This window comes from Psittacula echo (genome assembly GCF_963264785.1).
Source record: "Psittacula echo genome assembly, chromosome: 4".
Taxonomy (NCBI): Eukaryota; Metazoa; Chordata; class Aves; order Psittaciformes; family Psittacidae; genus Psittacula; species Psittacula echo.
This window is the reverse complement of record NC_137738.1, coordinates 6,081,547-6,096,805: the sequence shown is the minus strand read 5'-3', so window position 1 is coordinate 6,096,805 and position 15,259 is coordinate 6,081,547. Positions and strand designations below refer to the sequence as shown.

Genomic DNA, 15,259 nt, shown 5'->3' with positions numbered 1-15,259 from the left:
CATCTGCTAACTGTGATCTGTCCATTCCATATTTTAATTCAGAATCCCAGAAATGAAGAGAAGCAAGGCAAGAAGGCAGAGCCGGAAGGCAGATGGTGTAATGAATCGTTTGCTCGGCAATATCTCAGCCTAAACCAGCAGCTCTTCAACTACTCTTCCAACTGTTTAGCTAGGGAACTTCAGCTTTTCAGTAGCTCAGTCTCTACTGGACTAAGCCAAAACACAAGGAAAAGCTGGAGCAGCAACCTTGGAAGCAGCATGACATGCTTGAATGTTGTTCTCTGGAATTGTTATTAAGGTGGAGTTTCAAAGCAGCACATGTTGCTTTGCAAACAATATTGCCATGAAATACTGAAACATTACAGTGCAATGTTCTCTTCTTCCCAAAGCACAGCATGGGTTTAAAAAAACACATGGATATGTAATTGGACTGGTTCAAGATCCATGCCCACTTGCAACAAAGTTCTGTCATTGCTTCAGCTTCTTGGAAGCGGCAGCAAACTTGGTGACTACCCTAAGTAAAATAAAATGATTGGCTTTAAGGACTAAATACTGCAGATAACATTTTGATTATGGCAGATTATTATGGCAGTTAGAAGAGTATGACAGAGAATTTCTTAGCACTTTTTCATGTGCTGTGCCTGTGTCCCTGAAGCCTCATGAGGGCTAGAGGACTGTGTCCAGCTCCGGGCTCCACAATTATAGAAGACATGCTAGAACTGGAGCAAATTTCGCCATCAAGACAGACATGGGGCTGGAGCAGATGAGGAACAAGAGGAGGTCAAAGAAGATGAATTTTGGGCAGCCTGGAGAAAAGCAGGCTAACAGGGCAGACTATTTGCTGTCTTTAGTTACCTGGAAGTTACAGAGAAGAGCAAGTCAGTCTCTCCTTAGAAGTGCACAGCAAAGTATAAAAGCTGATGTTTAAAAGTTGCAGCAACAGAGTGTCTGAGGATGATCAAACCCTGGAACAGGTTGCCCAGGGAGGCTGTTCGATTTCCAACTTTGGAGGCACTCAAAGCTTTACTAGACAAGGACATGATGTGATCTAACTGAAGTTCTGGGAAAGGGCTAGGCTTACAACTCCAGCATAAATTCTGTGATTCTAAAAAACCAAATGGATTGCCTTCTACATTTTTGATCACAGCCTGGGCAAGATGGTATTTTTTTTTTATATGCCTAAAATAGATATGAAGTTATGGCTACTTTCTACTGTGCTTGTGCATGGAGCAGCTTCAACGGATAATCTAAAATGGTTGAAAACAGGAATGTGCATGGGTTTTGTGTTTTATGGTGACAGAAACCCACAAATGTTTTCCACTTCTTTGAATAGATGGAATTGGTTTTGTCTTTTGAAAGACGACTGAAGATTTTGCATGACAGAAGTTGATAAATTGTATCTTCTTAGAATTCTCTTCCTAGCAGGCACACTGTCAGACTTAGTCACTGCCAGAGGTGAACACGATGAGTAGGGAAATAGGAAGGCTCCCTCCCTGTTGAGCCAACATTGCTTTTCAGGCCTACTTGATTTTTGATGGTGAACCAGTATGTGCAAAGTCAGAACTGGGTAATGCTATAGTTGGATTTTGAAGCTAAGGCTGTTCAGGAAATGGAAAGTAACAAAGTTCTCAAGAGTTCTCTTGTCATTTGTTTTGTGGAAGTACTCATCTCTTCTGCTTATGGGAAGTGGAATGGGGAAGAAGCCTCTTTTATTACCGTACGAAAAGAAAACATTGCTAGTTCTAGCCAACCAAAAATACACACGGGGAACAGGCCAAAATTACTTCAAGCTCAAGTGCAAGTATTTGCCATACTAAATATATCAAATTGCTGTAATGGCCCATTTATACATACACACACATATATTTTCAAGATTTCAAAATAACCGAAGCTTCCAGAATTTTTTAGTTTTAGTTGACTGAGTAACAAACCCAGCACAGACTGAAAAATACATAAAAAGAGGAAATTAAAAACACTATAAATCTATCCTACACTAAGTCTCTAGCATAGAAAGAACCTTCCAATTTTAAAAACTGTTATGTTTCTATAAATGAAGCAGAAGTTAAATTGTAGATGGTGAAGAAAAAATAAGTTAAAAATGCAGCTTTCCAAACCAGATCAAATTCAGAAGACTCCAGGTCTTTATCAGTTATGAAGATGTAACAAATATGCAGTTTTACTTCTTTAAGCTTATTAAAACCAAAACAGAGTAAACTTTCAAATTAGGACACAAGGCAATAGAATGAATCGAAAGACTTGGACTATGTAAGTTCTAGGAAAGTGTCAAAAGTCCCCTGTACTCTCTCTCTCACAACATGCCTCAGAAATGGTATCCAGGCTTATTGCGTATCAGGATAAAACTCTGCAATTCAGGGTTATTTCCTATCTCCAAACACAAACCAAAACAGATCACAAGCTCACTTACCACAAAGTTGAAGCAAGGAGCAGTACATCTCATTTCTATCACATTCAAACAGATTTTGAGTTAATTCTACTAACTGTTCCAACGCCTCCATCTTTAAAAAGAGAGAAGAACACAGTTATATCTCAGCCAAACTATTTTTCTGTGTACGTGCACTTACATGCTGTGTGCATTCAGCTAAAATAATATTTCTGGTTTAAGTACACACCAGCATTTACAGAGAGCATTAAGTTCACCCCATCAGCTTGTCACACGTCCTTTCACAAACATAAAACTCAAGCAATGAAATACTTCCAAACAATTTTTCTTGGACTATAATGACAGTTACATAGAAGACATCATACAAGCCACGTACCTGATTATTTGATATACACTTATTTACAAACCACTGCAGCCTTCCAGAGTGGGCTCTCAAGCCAGGAGTCTGTAAAATATTTCCAAAAGAAGAAACGCATTACTTCACATAGAACATTCTTAGGAAAAGAAAAGTCAATAGAACTTCATAGTTTTGAGATTGTTTTGTTTTGTTTGAAAGCAGAATGAGACTACAAGCTCACAAATAATTAAGTTAGGCTACATTTATAAGAGACTTAAAAATTGCAGTCAGTTTATTGAAGACGTTTTCCTTCTGTGTTGAACACTGCCAAGAGAGTTGATTTAAAATACACTTCAGATGAGCTGAAATGTTAAATAACTTCTACCACCACAGTAATAGAGTATTATTCCTATTACCCACAGTAATCTTTTGTATTACTTGTGGCAGAGAATTACACAAAATACTTCCAAACTGTCTCCACAATGGAATGTTTGTATTCAACACCACTGCAACGCCTTAGCAACTAGAAAACCATGCCTCTCAGCCACATCATCACCAACTGGTACCCCTTCTTCGCTAACATTAGCTATTTTCTTACAACAAGTAACACCTAATACCAATCATGCTTTTGATACTGACTTCTCTTGCTACTGCTCATTAAGAAAAGCAAGAATTCATAGAGCAGTAATTCTTACAACTGCAATGTGCCGCCATGCAGGTGGCAGGTATACTACTGTAAGGCAATTCTTATCCCATGCAAAAAAAACCCTGAGTAAAGACTTACTGAAGTTTTGTACATGAAAGAATTGATGTATAATAGTCAATATGTCCTAGTTCTTTCTGTTACTAATTTTCTCAGGTTTGATGAGCCTCTGCTTGTTCATTCCTCTCATTTTGAGCAGACTATAGCTACAGAATACAATCTCAAAAACGTTTCAGTCATTGGAAGCTCCTACTGGTACAGACTGTGCCATCTCAGTACCACTGACCACAATCAAAATATTAGTTCCTCCACTTAAATAAATTCTTAAACACAGGAAAATTCGCAGTCCTTAAAGAAACACGTTACAGACATGCCAGCACTTATGTCCAGCATATCTAAACATATGATACAAGGAAACTGTGCACAAAGCATCCATCATTTTCACCTCTTATCCTTCCCTCTCACAAAGTACTTAGATTTACTTTATACTCTCTTGTTTTAGCACAAGGATCATTTACAGAGAGTATTCTGCTTTCGTTTCAGGTGTCCAGATTCACATTAATACAGCTCAAAGTGATTCCAAGGAAATGTCTGTTCATCCCTACAGAGAAACGTGTGTTTTGACTCATGAAGGCTTTTAGCTGTTAATATTTTAAGAAATCTCTACTGTTTAAACATGAAGTGCAACTTCCAAAATTTGAACACCACTTAGCACAAAAGAGGCAGCTCGAACAAGAAGCTGTGAGAAATACTGAGTCTCAGCTCCAAAACAGTGGAAACAATTACCATTGAAAAAGTCATTTTACCTTTTCATGTCTTTTTAACATAGATAATTTCCTTTTCCCATATTCCTAAGTGCAAAATTATTACCTTTACATCTTTCTGAAATAATTCAGGTTATATCAGAAACCACCATGCAAAACTTCAGTCAAACCCATTAGAATCTGCTAAATAGATAGGAAACAGTGTTCTGTAGACTAAATATTAGGCCATATAATCCTAGCAATCATCCAAGCCATTTTATTCAATTGTAAGGTCTTCAAAAAAATAGGACATTAACCCCTTAGTTCTTCAAGATGGGGCATCTTCTCTCTGTATTTAACTGCACTATAGTCTCATACCAGGAGGTTACAGAAAAATAGTGGCTTTCTCAGGTATTCAAAAGTGGTATACAAAAACATTTTTGCTTTCCAGGTACTTGTTTTGTTTTGTTGTTTTTTTTTTTTTCCCATTTTTCCCCCCACATTTATGATTATAGATACTGTTCAATGCTTCTTTAAGAGCTACTAAGCAGTTTCACATAAAATATGCTGAAAACTAAGTCAAGAATTAACATCTTATACAACAGGCTCTTGAAAATGAAAAAGAAAATAGTACGTTGCCTGCATTTGTAGCTAATCCTCTTTAGGACATTGTAAAATTCAAATGCTGAATTCACTTACAACTTCCAATATCATTGCTGATCCGAATGCCAATGAACTCAAAGCTACAAACTTTTTATAGTAAATCCTTTCCTGTTCAGAAATGATTGATGTGGCTGTCACTACAAGGACAGCTGAGTTATACAACAGATATCCTTGTGTTTCATTTTGAAATTGAGAAGTGTTTTCACATACTGCAGGTCTCAATCATCAAAAGAACATCTAGGTCAGATTAACTAAATCTCCAGGGCTTGCCTGATAGTCCATATTTGTGGCTTATCCCTTACCATCTTAGGGCATTTTAAACATCGCATTTAGCAGGGAGCAGACTTTCTACAATGCAGCAGACTAAATAGAATAAAAGAAAAACGCAAGTTATAAAAAAATTAAGTAAAAATCTGTTTATTCTCATTACTCACCCAGATCTCCTCTTACAATTTTGCTCTTGCTTGTTTCAATGGAGAAAAAAAAAAATAAACCCCTATTATTCTCAGTCAGTTTGGGTTGTTTTCTTTTTTAAGCTATTCACTCCTTCAAAGAATCAAACAACTATTTAGAGTCTAAAGCAATTCATACATTATATAAACTAAACATGGAGGTTTTCTAGCTTTTACATTCTCTTGGAATGCAACACAGTTGTGCTCTACCAAACCAAAGGTTCATCTAGCTTCTTCACTCCCTAACAGTACCTATAGGAGAATACAGAATGACAGAAAACCCAGCAACATTTCCCCTTTAGTGCTCTTTCACTCCCCAACTAGAGGGTCAGGGCATCACACTGTTTATAGAAAGTGATTTCTCTTCCGTGAACTTTTCTGGTTGCCCCTAGAATCCCATAAGTTTTATCATTCCTAAGATCCTTTGGCAAAAGGCTGCATCAACTACCTTAAGCAGAAAACAACCACTACCACTTCTTGTTTGCTTTCAGCCTAGCTGCTACTAGTTTCTACTTGTATCAGAAGGCAATGCACAATTGATTTTTCTTTATCCTTTCTATTTCATATTAATTTCACGAGTGGTATAATTCCCTGTGGTATATAATAATTCTCTATTTCACTGTTTCTTTTCCAGAATACGCAGAACTCCCCTAACTTAGCCATATCTCCTATAGAAACCATTCCATACTTTTGATCACATTTGTCACTACCTTCCTGAGGCTCAACTTACGACCCTACAGTAACTTACTGACTTTATATTTTAACATACAGAAAGGAAAACTAACCAGAAGGGGCAAAAATATGCTGCATCTTTAGAACAACTCTTGCCAAGCAGTACTCAAAAATCACATGAATGCAACAATCCTAACATACTGAATCCATTTGGTTTGTTTGCCTTTTTCCTAGAACCAGTCACTTCAGACAGGTGCTTTCTGTACTAACATTTTTATTTGAGCTAATTTCTATCTATTACAGCTGAAAGAAAACAGATGGCTTGGGAAAACAGTGACCTATCAGAGAAGAATCTATTTGATGTTTTCCCAGATTTTTAGATAATTATGGAAATACTCAGGTTTGGTTTAGTGTTCTGTAACTGCTAAGCTAACAGACCAACACTATTTTTTTACTTGCAAAAAAAGCTTTACAGAAGACATATGGAAAATATTTATTTCTCTCTACTTGCCTAAAGCAACCTTTTTCTCTTTAAACAGAATACTTGCAGAGAAAACCCACAAAACCCAACAGACCAGAAACCCTGTGGTATTGTTAAAAAATAGGACTTTCAGAAAACTAAGAGTTTCCAGTACACCCCTTTTGCTATAGCTGGCTCACAATGCACAATTATTTAAAAGCCAGCAGAAGTGGCTGGCTTTTCATTTGGCATATACATAACACGAGATGGATGACTTTTGTTCTAACCTTCCAACACTGCACTTTAACAAACTGCTACTATGCACTGCTTGGATATCCTGGACAGCTAATTCTAGCCTTTCACAGTGAAACTTCATTGTGAACAACACACCAATTCCAACCAGTCAAGTTTAACTCTGGCCTCCTTAAGTGCTTTATGTTTTCTTCTAAATCCTTACATTTTCTTCCTAAAGTTCACTCTTTCTTTAGGGAAACAATTCCACTTAAAATCACCAATCCAAACACGTTCAAAATAAAAAGTTCAATTTTATAAACACCATCCAGGCTGCACTGTCTGATGGTATTTTTGGATGGGTAGAACCATTCATTCCTCTCTCTGCAGCTGAAAAAGCCAGTAATAATAAGAGACAGCTAATGCTGCTGAAGGTAAAAGAATGTTTCATGATGAGTTACATCAAAAGCCATAACAGACTTATGTTACCAGTACCAGAACCAGTTACTGAGATTTAGATGCCAAAGCAATGTCTTGCAAGAAAATGCGTTACTTCTCCAAACAGACAGCCTTGAAGAGACAACTACGAGAACTGATGTATGTCATTTCTAACAGCGCACTCTAACATAAGCATCAGAGAAAACAGAACATTTGATGGGAAGTTCTTAATTTAAAGACAGACTTTTCCCTGATTCCACAAAAATGTCCATGAAATTCTCACAAATTCTATGCAGCTTCAGTGAAGCCTGGGATATTTCTGCCTGGCAGCTTACTTGAACAAAGTGTTTTACAGAATAAACACTGTATGCTATGCTTTAATCTTCCTCTATGTTAAAACTCTTGGCAAAAGTCCTCACTTCTACTAAACAGAAGGTGTACTACATCAAAAATTAGAACAAAATATGCAGATTATAAAGTTTCTATACCTTATGTAGTCATCTAAGTACAGTTGATAGATGAGATGGTTAAAATTACTTTACACTGGTTATACTTCTCTTATTAAATATTCCACCTTCAAATGGCAATGCATTAATTTCAAAAAAATCAAACACTAAAACATATACTTTAACATTTTTTAAATAGTCTTACATTTGTTTTGCTATATATGAAACAAGTATACCACTTTGCTCTATTTCTTACACTGTAATCTTCATGGCATAATGTAAGTGTAGCATCACAGTGGCATATATAGAAAATACAGATGGACAAATTTTGATTACTGGCTCTGAATGTACCAACTTTTACAGAATAGTCCAGAAGTTTGTAAAAGATGCAGCTTTACAGACTAAAGTGATCTAAAATTAATCTGTGCATCAAAATTCCTATTTTCTGGTGCAATCATATAATCTATCTGAGCAACCTGGTCTATTGGAAGGTGTCCCTGCCCATGGCAGAGGAGTTGGAACTAGATGGTCTTTAAGGTCCCTTCCAACCCAAACCACCCTATGATTCTATGATTCTTTCCAGCTCAGCTTTTCTTTAAGTCATTGTACTACCAGGATGACACTGTTACAGCAGTACATGGCTGAGAGGCAAGGTTTTTCCACAAGTTCATTTTCTGCCTTGGAAAAAGTTTAGCTCTTGGGAATTCAGAAAATAGTTTCTTTGGTGATGTCATGGAAAGAAATTCCCATTCATTAACTTCTGCCTTTCTAAACAGAAGAAACAAAACCTTGCAAACTGCTCGTAACCAAGATGGGACTTCTCTAAAAGAGTAATTGCTTTTGTTCTTTGTAAGCTATTTTGCCCAGAAATAAATGTGACTAAACACACCCCAGACTCCCATAATACCGATTTCTTTAATGAGAAGCTCATCTGAAAGCTCCAGACACTCACACAACTTTTTGGCCAAGTGATAAATGAAAACTTGAATACAATAAAATCTGTATCTTCAATATAACTACTTTTCATGTTTGATAAGAAGGGCAAGTGCTCTTATGCAGCACCAAAGTTTTGAAGATTATCAGTTGCTCCACTGCAAATAATGCCTTCAAAACCTACTCAATTATAGTATATTTGATATTATATTTGCACTACCAGATATTCCATGAAAGACAAAGGGACACATATCTACATATTTATCCTCTAACTCTTCTGTTGGGAGCAATTACAATTCAAACTCATGCTCTCCTTTCTGCCTATGCTACAATCACCCAAGGCAGCAACTAGCCTACTTGTAACTAGGTTAATTTTTACATAAAAAGCAGTAGTAGTTCATAATAAGAAAAATAAGAGAGCTTGCAGTCTCCATTGGGAGAGTTTTTACTGTTGGCCTGTTGTTTGCCTTCTTTTTTTTCTTAAGTATGTATTTGCCTCAAAGCTTCTAACAGTTACGTAGTTCACTGAATTTACCAACACAATGAGTATCTGTTTAGTAAATACCTGTGATTTTATTTAGTTCACTTGAAACAGGTACATATGCTGCTTTACGTTAGCAGACATTGAGAAAAATATAAGGCAACTTAAGTTATTTTCCAAAAATGCCTACATAAAAATAGGAAAAAGCTTTACAACTTTAGCATTACTCATGACAACTGAGACTGGTGTATGCTTAAACGCTATTGGAATATTCTACATTTACCAGTAAGATTTCCAAGGTAAATATTGCAGTATAGTAGTATTATTTTAAAAATTAATCATGAGACAATTAGAAAACTTCACAACAATAATCATATCGGAAGAAAAAAGTGACAAAAATATGCAAAACCCCTGCTCAAAACAAAATCCTCAAGGATGTTCTAAATTCAAAACAGCAAAAATTTTCTCTTTGTATTGTAACGTGGTTTTATGTTGTGTGATGAATGAAGAAAGTATTATAAAACTCAGTAGCATCTTCCCTCTAACACAACATCCCGCACAGCTCTTGTCATGACCCCACATCCCAAACATTACCCTCTCTCTTTCTGGAAGGAATTTGTTTAGTAGTCATCTCCTTTACCGAATTTACTCATTTGAAACATATTCCTTTGATTTCTTTTAAGAAAGCAGTACTTAAGAACTTCTAAATAAGACGCACTGACGTAATAAGCACCCTTTTTTTAATTAACCCACATGCACACATGTACATAGGCATGAACACAAAAGCCAGCTTCACTAATAGCTGTATTAGTGTCGAGTTTCATAAGCAGAGGTAATGCTTTTATTAAGACTAATAGGACCCAATAGTAAGAAAAAGAAAATTAAAAACTTTTCTTGTAGTTACAGGGCTCGCGTGCCTGAAAGCTCTTCAGCCTTTCCCCTCCCTCAGTCGTATACAGATACTGTCGTAAAAGCTATTACACTCCCTACAAACTACTCCTCAATCTCAGACCACTGTTATCTAATGCAATTTGCATTCAACATTCACAAATATTTAGATTTTGTACCAATAACCTCAACCCTTTTCTCAACAGGACCAAAAATAAGTCTTTCTAGGCAAATTCAGACACCAGATATACCCACATGAAATTACACCTAAACCCTCCACAAACTAAATCCTGCTGTCACACATCAAGAAAGCATCTTTTTCCCCCTAGTTTATCTCCATAAAAATAAAATCAGGAAGACTCAATTTTATGATGTAGACTCTTAAAAAATAAAAGCAATCTGGAAAAAAAGAAGATTGTAATCTCTCAATAGCAAATACAAATATTCTCATTGTTTTTAATGGTAGACTAAATCCAGTGGCAACTGGTATCTTGAGGTCTGCTGACAGTGGATGTCACAATTCTTTGCTTAAATCTATTTACCTCCTGAATTAACTTGACATCTGTTGATAGATATATTCCTGTACACTAAACTCACCCAAAACAGTTCTCTTGTCAAGCCTTGAATTTCAGCAGCAAATACCTTTTGTTGCATTTATTCACATTGGAACACATTTCATTAAAATACTTCACAGCCATCTGTCCATAATTTCTTAACAAAAATGTCTTGAGATATGGTATGATATTTAACTATTAAATATAAATTACACGTTTGCTATGAGAGAAAAAAGTAGCAGAAAGAGAGGAAAGTATCACACTTAAAATCCAGTTAAAACAATTCCTAAGCCATGCACTATGCATTGCCATTTTGCCAAGGGAGGTTCCTCTAGTGGCAGCAAACTCATACAGGCTGATCTTCTACCAGAAAAATTTGCTATTCAGTTCTGAGATCTTTCCCTATATCCCAAATACAGAAATCCTCTCTTAGCCTTCATTTCTAGTAAAACTACAGAGCAAGACCAAGAGCTTTACTCCTTCATTGAAGAAACAATTTTAATAGCTAATGTGATTTGATCTAGAAAGATTTCAAGAACTGTCAAACAAAAGACAGCTGAACATTTCTACCAGCTCCCAGTTCCTATCATAGGAGACCATATGCTCCCAACTAAAAATGCCAGTGACCTGATACCATTTTTTAAAGTGGTGTTTGTTTTTATCAATTTTATCAGTGCAGAAATGGATTTGACACCAGTTTAAAACCTTGCATACTTTAGCCACAGGTGTAAAGTGTTCATTTGTACCATGAAAACGTGGTTTAGACTTTTGTGAAGCAGATTTACAGAAGGGCTTGCTTGAAACTCTGCTGCAGGACTACTACAGTACTTAATCATAAGTCTTGTAACTCTAAAAGAAAGAGCCAAGCGTGGACAGGGACTTAATTATACACAGATTAAGAGAGTATTTTCATAATTGCATTCAGCATGAATAATAAATGAAAATAGGGCGAGTCTCAAAATACTCAACCATCATGCAGATGAAACAGCTACAAGTATGAGATCCCAGTGCAAAATTGAGAGATCACCAAATAATTAAAACTGGACCAAAATGACAGACAACAACTATATTCTAACTGCTTTAGGCAGTGAAATCTTTAAACCTCCATGCATCATGCACAGAGAAGAAAAGAGTAACAGGTGAAGGGAGAAGAAGTACATTCCTCAGAGCTGGTGCAACATTCTAAGGAAAAGCAAGCTAGCATGTGACATTAATGTAAGGAGCAAGGAGAGAGGTGTGCCAGCTTGGTTCTGACATGATCACCTTTGAAGGACCCAAGACAAAAGTTAACTTATTAGTTGATGTGCAATTAAGAACTGAAGAATAAATCATGCTTTGATGTACTACAGCACCCAATGACAGAACACGTTCCCAGTGGAAAACAAAAGAGCATCTACCAACACATCCATTTACTAGCACAACTTAATGGGCTCAGGAATCTCCAGGCACAGTTAGAATAAAATAGACTTTACAGAGCAGCCAAGGGTACCTCATTTGGAAGTACTGTCTTTGAGACAGGCTTTCTTCTGTAAATAACTGCCTCAGAACAAGAACAGACTTTCAAAACCTTAAGAAGGCAGTCAAGCAACATTGTAAAAACCATTACCTTACCAACCACTCCGTAAAGCCTTACAGCCTTGTTCCATTTCCTGCCCCCAAACAGCCTTCTCAATCACAGCTTCTCTTCCACTTAGCATCACTTCAGTAGACTTACACCATCAAACTTAGCACACTATTCAGTTTACTTGTTCTAGTATTGGTCACATGCATTCTTTGCTTCATCTCCTTTCTATTCACCTTACATCATCTTTTATACTATCATTTTCTACTTAGCCTTGATGTCCTTCCAGCAAGCAGATGAGCTCCAGAGCTTTCAGCTTTCTTGCTATGACAATATGCCATATATATATTCATGCACAGCACACTTGTGAATGTTAATGTACATACACAAATGTGACCTAATTTTTATAATCTCACTCAAATCTTACCCTTCTCCTTTCCCACCATTGCCACCCAATTGTACTTAACCAAAGGTCGAGATACAAAAGTTATCTTCTTATTCCTGCGACCCTGAGTTTCAAGTTTTTCAAAGCAGAGGTTGTCACAATGTTTCATGCAAGCATCTAGTGTACTTCTGATTTCTAAAAATAGCAAGTGCAAGCAGAGGCAGTGGTCTCCCAATGAGTAAAACCCCATTTAAGTGACTGTATCCTCTGTGGTCTTCATTTTAGAGGCTCCTACAGAAATTTTTCTTTCCAGCTTCATTACTACCCTTTTAGATACTCTTAATGCTGTAGATACTTTGAAAATAAATGATATCAGTAAAATCAACTGACCACCATATTCAGTAATACGTGACAGAAGTATGTGCTGAAAGGTAATCTATGCCTGACATGCAACATTATCTAGAAAGAGAAAGCAGTACCAACTGATCACTTTCACAAGAAAGGAAAGTTGAATAACAACCTGAGACGACCAACAGCAGAAGTAATAAAGCTGCAAAAACCACTGGACTAAAGAAGAGGATACACATACAACTTGCACTCCATCTTCCATGTTTTACCAATTAAGGCTTTGACTTCTCAACACACAGAAAAGAAAATAATAACTTGTTAATGGTTTAAAACATTAAAAGCTATTTTCTCATTCAGCAAAATACCAATTTTAAGATTCCCCCAACCTGTGGAAAAAAAGTATTTGAAAATACTTAATGTATTGTTACATAATAAATGCATACTTAAAATACAACACAACGTATAGTAATTGATTTTGCGCTGCTTTATCCACTGGTAAAATACATACATGCTATTCCTACCTAAATTCCTATAGTCCTAAAAACTCCAGAATTTAAAACCTTTTTTCTCAACAACATATATAAAACTAATTCATACTTAATGGAATTTTGTTAAGAGCAAGAAAACCTACTATAAATTGCACAAAAAGCAATGAAAACTTCAATTTAGTCTCCAGATATCAGGTGTTCTAAGGGTCTGTTTGTGATTAGCAATAATTTATGATTCATCACCAGATACTGAGTATTTGCAGAGACAATTTGGCACCCACTAAGAAAATGAGGAAAGTTTCAAAGCCCAAACAATTCAATTATTTGCTTACTATCCTCCTCATGGCTGCTGAACTCCCACCACCGATTTTGAGACATTAAATGCCAGTATGAAAGAAACAGCTGCTATATCACATCAAGTACCAGTTTTACTCAATTTTACTTCCAAATATCAGATTTCATCCTTTTACCTCCTATATGCTTTAGTAATTATAAAAAGAACTCAATTCCTCAGTGTCATCTTCTGTCAGATACTATTTCTATTCTTCTGTATTACAAGACTTCAAGCTCCAAAAAAACTTCAGACAAAAATGTCAATGCTTTAACATTGTGCCTAGCAATTCCCACACACCCCAAGCAGGACAGTATTGTTCTACTGCAGACAAACAAGCAGATACTCAGTTAAGATTTCTTAAAAGCAAGAATTCTATTAGATAATTCAATTAGGGATAACTGGTATTTCAAATATTCTAGGGGGAATTAGGAAAAAAGTATACTTTGTCTTAGGGGAAAAAAACCCCTCCAAATTAGGTTAGAGTAGTATATGTATACATATATGTATATGACAAAAACAATGAGGACTAAGTATTACTTTTTCTGCAAGATGTCTCTTTCCACACATTAACTAGAAAACTTAGGCAGCATTTTGAAAACATACAACTGTGTTAAGAAGAAAAATAATCACAATCTGGGCAGACTCTGCAGCTGCCCCTTTGACTTATCAATTTCAGTAAGCACAATTTCAATCAAGTCTAGATAAAATATACTAATCCTAAATAGACCAAGTTTGTCACCTACCACTTCCTATAAGCTGCTTACTATCCTGAAAAGAGAGAGAGAGAAGAAATGCTAAATTAAATGCCAAACAGTAGCAGACAGCGCTTGTTTGGCTGATTAACTTGTAGACAAGCATTACAAATAAATCTGAGCATGGTCTGCAGCAAATTAAATTCCACTGCTTTTAAGAACAAAGAATTCCTTCGGAAAGAGGATTAGCAACTTTACACCCAGGAATGCCAGCTTAATTTAATTGTTCCACAATCCGATATTTAATATGCAAATATCATTTTGATATATAACAGCAATTTTGAGAAAGTGAGGAAACAATTTCAATATACAACAAGACTCATTCTCTTCTGAACTGTGATTATACAAAATAAAGCTGGTTGAGGGTTTTTTTAATTACTGGGATTGAATTCTATTAACATGAATCAGAACAAGTCTAATTAAAGGTTAAAAACTTTAAATATTTCTAATTAAGAGTCTAAATAGCTCCACTATTAGAGTACTACATTTAAAATCCCACCTCAATGACCTTCCTGGCCTCTTTGTATTTTCCTGTTTGTAAGAAGGCGAAGAAGAGATCATAAAGAGCCATCATGTCACCATATTCTCTGCTTATAAAATCTGAAACTGAAGAGAGAATAAAACTCATTAGTTTACTAAAAACATTGAAGCATTTTAATACATACATCAGATTTTGTTAATACTACTGTTTTCCAAGCATCTCAAACCTACAAGAATAAGCCATACCGAGATAAATTTTGAAGCATATGGAATTATTGCAACACATTACACAATTTGTTGTAGCTTTGCAATTGAATGTTTATCTGCAAAGCATTTTGAATTACACTCAACAAAATAGACTATATACTGGCATTCTCTCTCTACTTGTAGAGAGTGAGGATATAGGATTTCTTAACTGCACAACTATTTGAAAATTGTGTTGTTTTACTATTGTTAGTATTGAGTTGTTTCTTCATAGTAATATACATAGCTAGAACAAGTGTTAGCAC

General features: G+C 35.9%; 1 protein-coding gene across 3 annotated transcripts in view; it reads right to left on the bottom strand.

The window, feature by feature from the left end:
* LRPPRC (leucine rich pentatricopeptide repeat containing) overlaps nt 1-15,259 on the bottom strand; it is a gene marked incomplete at its 5' end in the record, with an annotated part of 80,400 nt that overhangs the window by 25,288 nt on the left and 39,853 nt on the right. For all 3 annotated transcript variants that reach the window (XM_080614881.1, XM_080614882.1, XM_080614883.1), the window contains 3 exons: nt 2,426-2,516; nt 2,778-2,846; nt 14,770-14,876. In XM_080614881.1, coding sequence (XP_080471007.1) covers nt 2,426-2,516; nt 2,778-2,846; nt 14,770-14,876 — 267 coding nt within the window. The remainder of the gene's footprint in view (nt 1-2,425; nt 2,517-2,777; nt 2,847-14,769; nt 14,877-15,259) is intronic.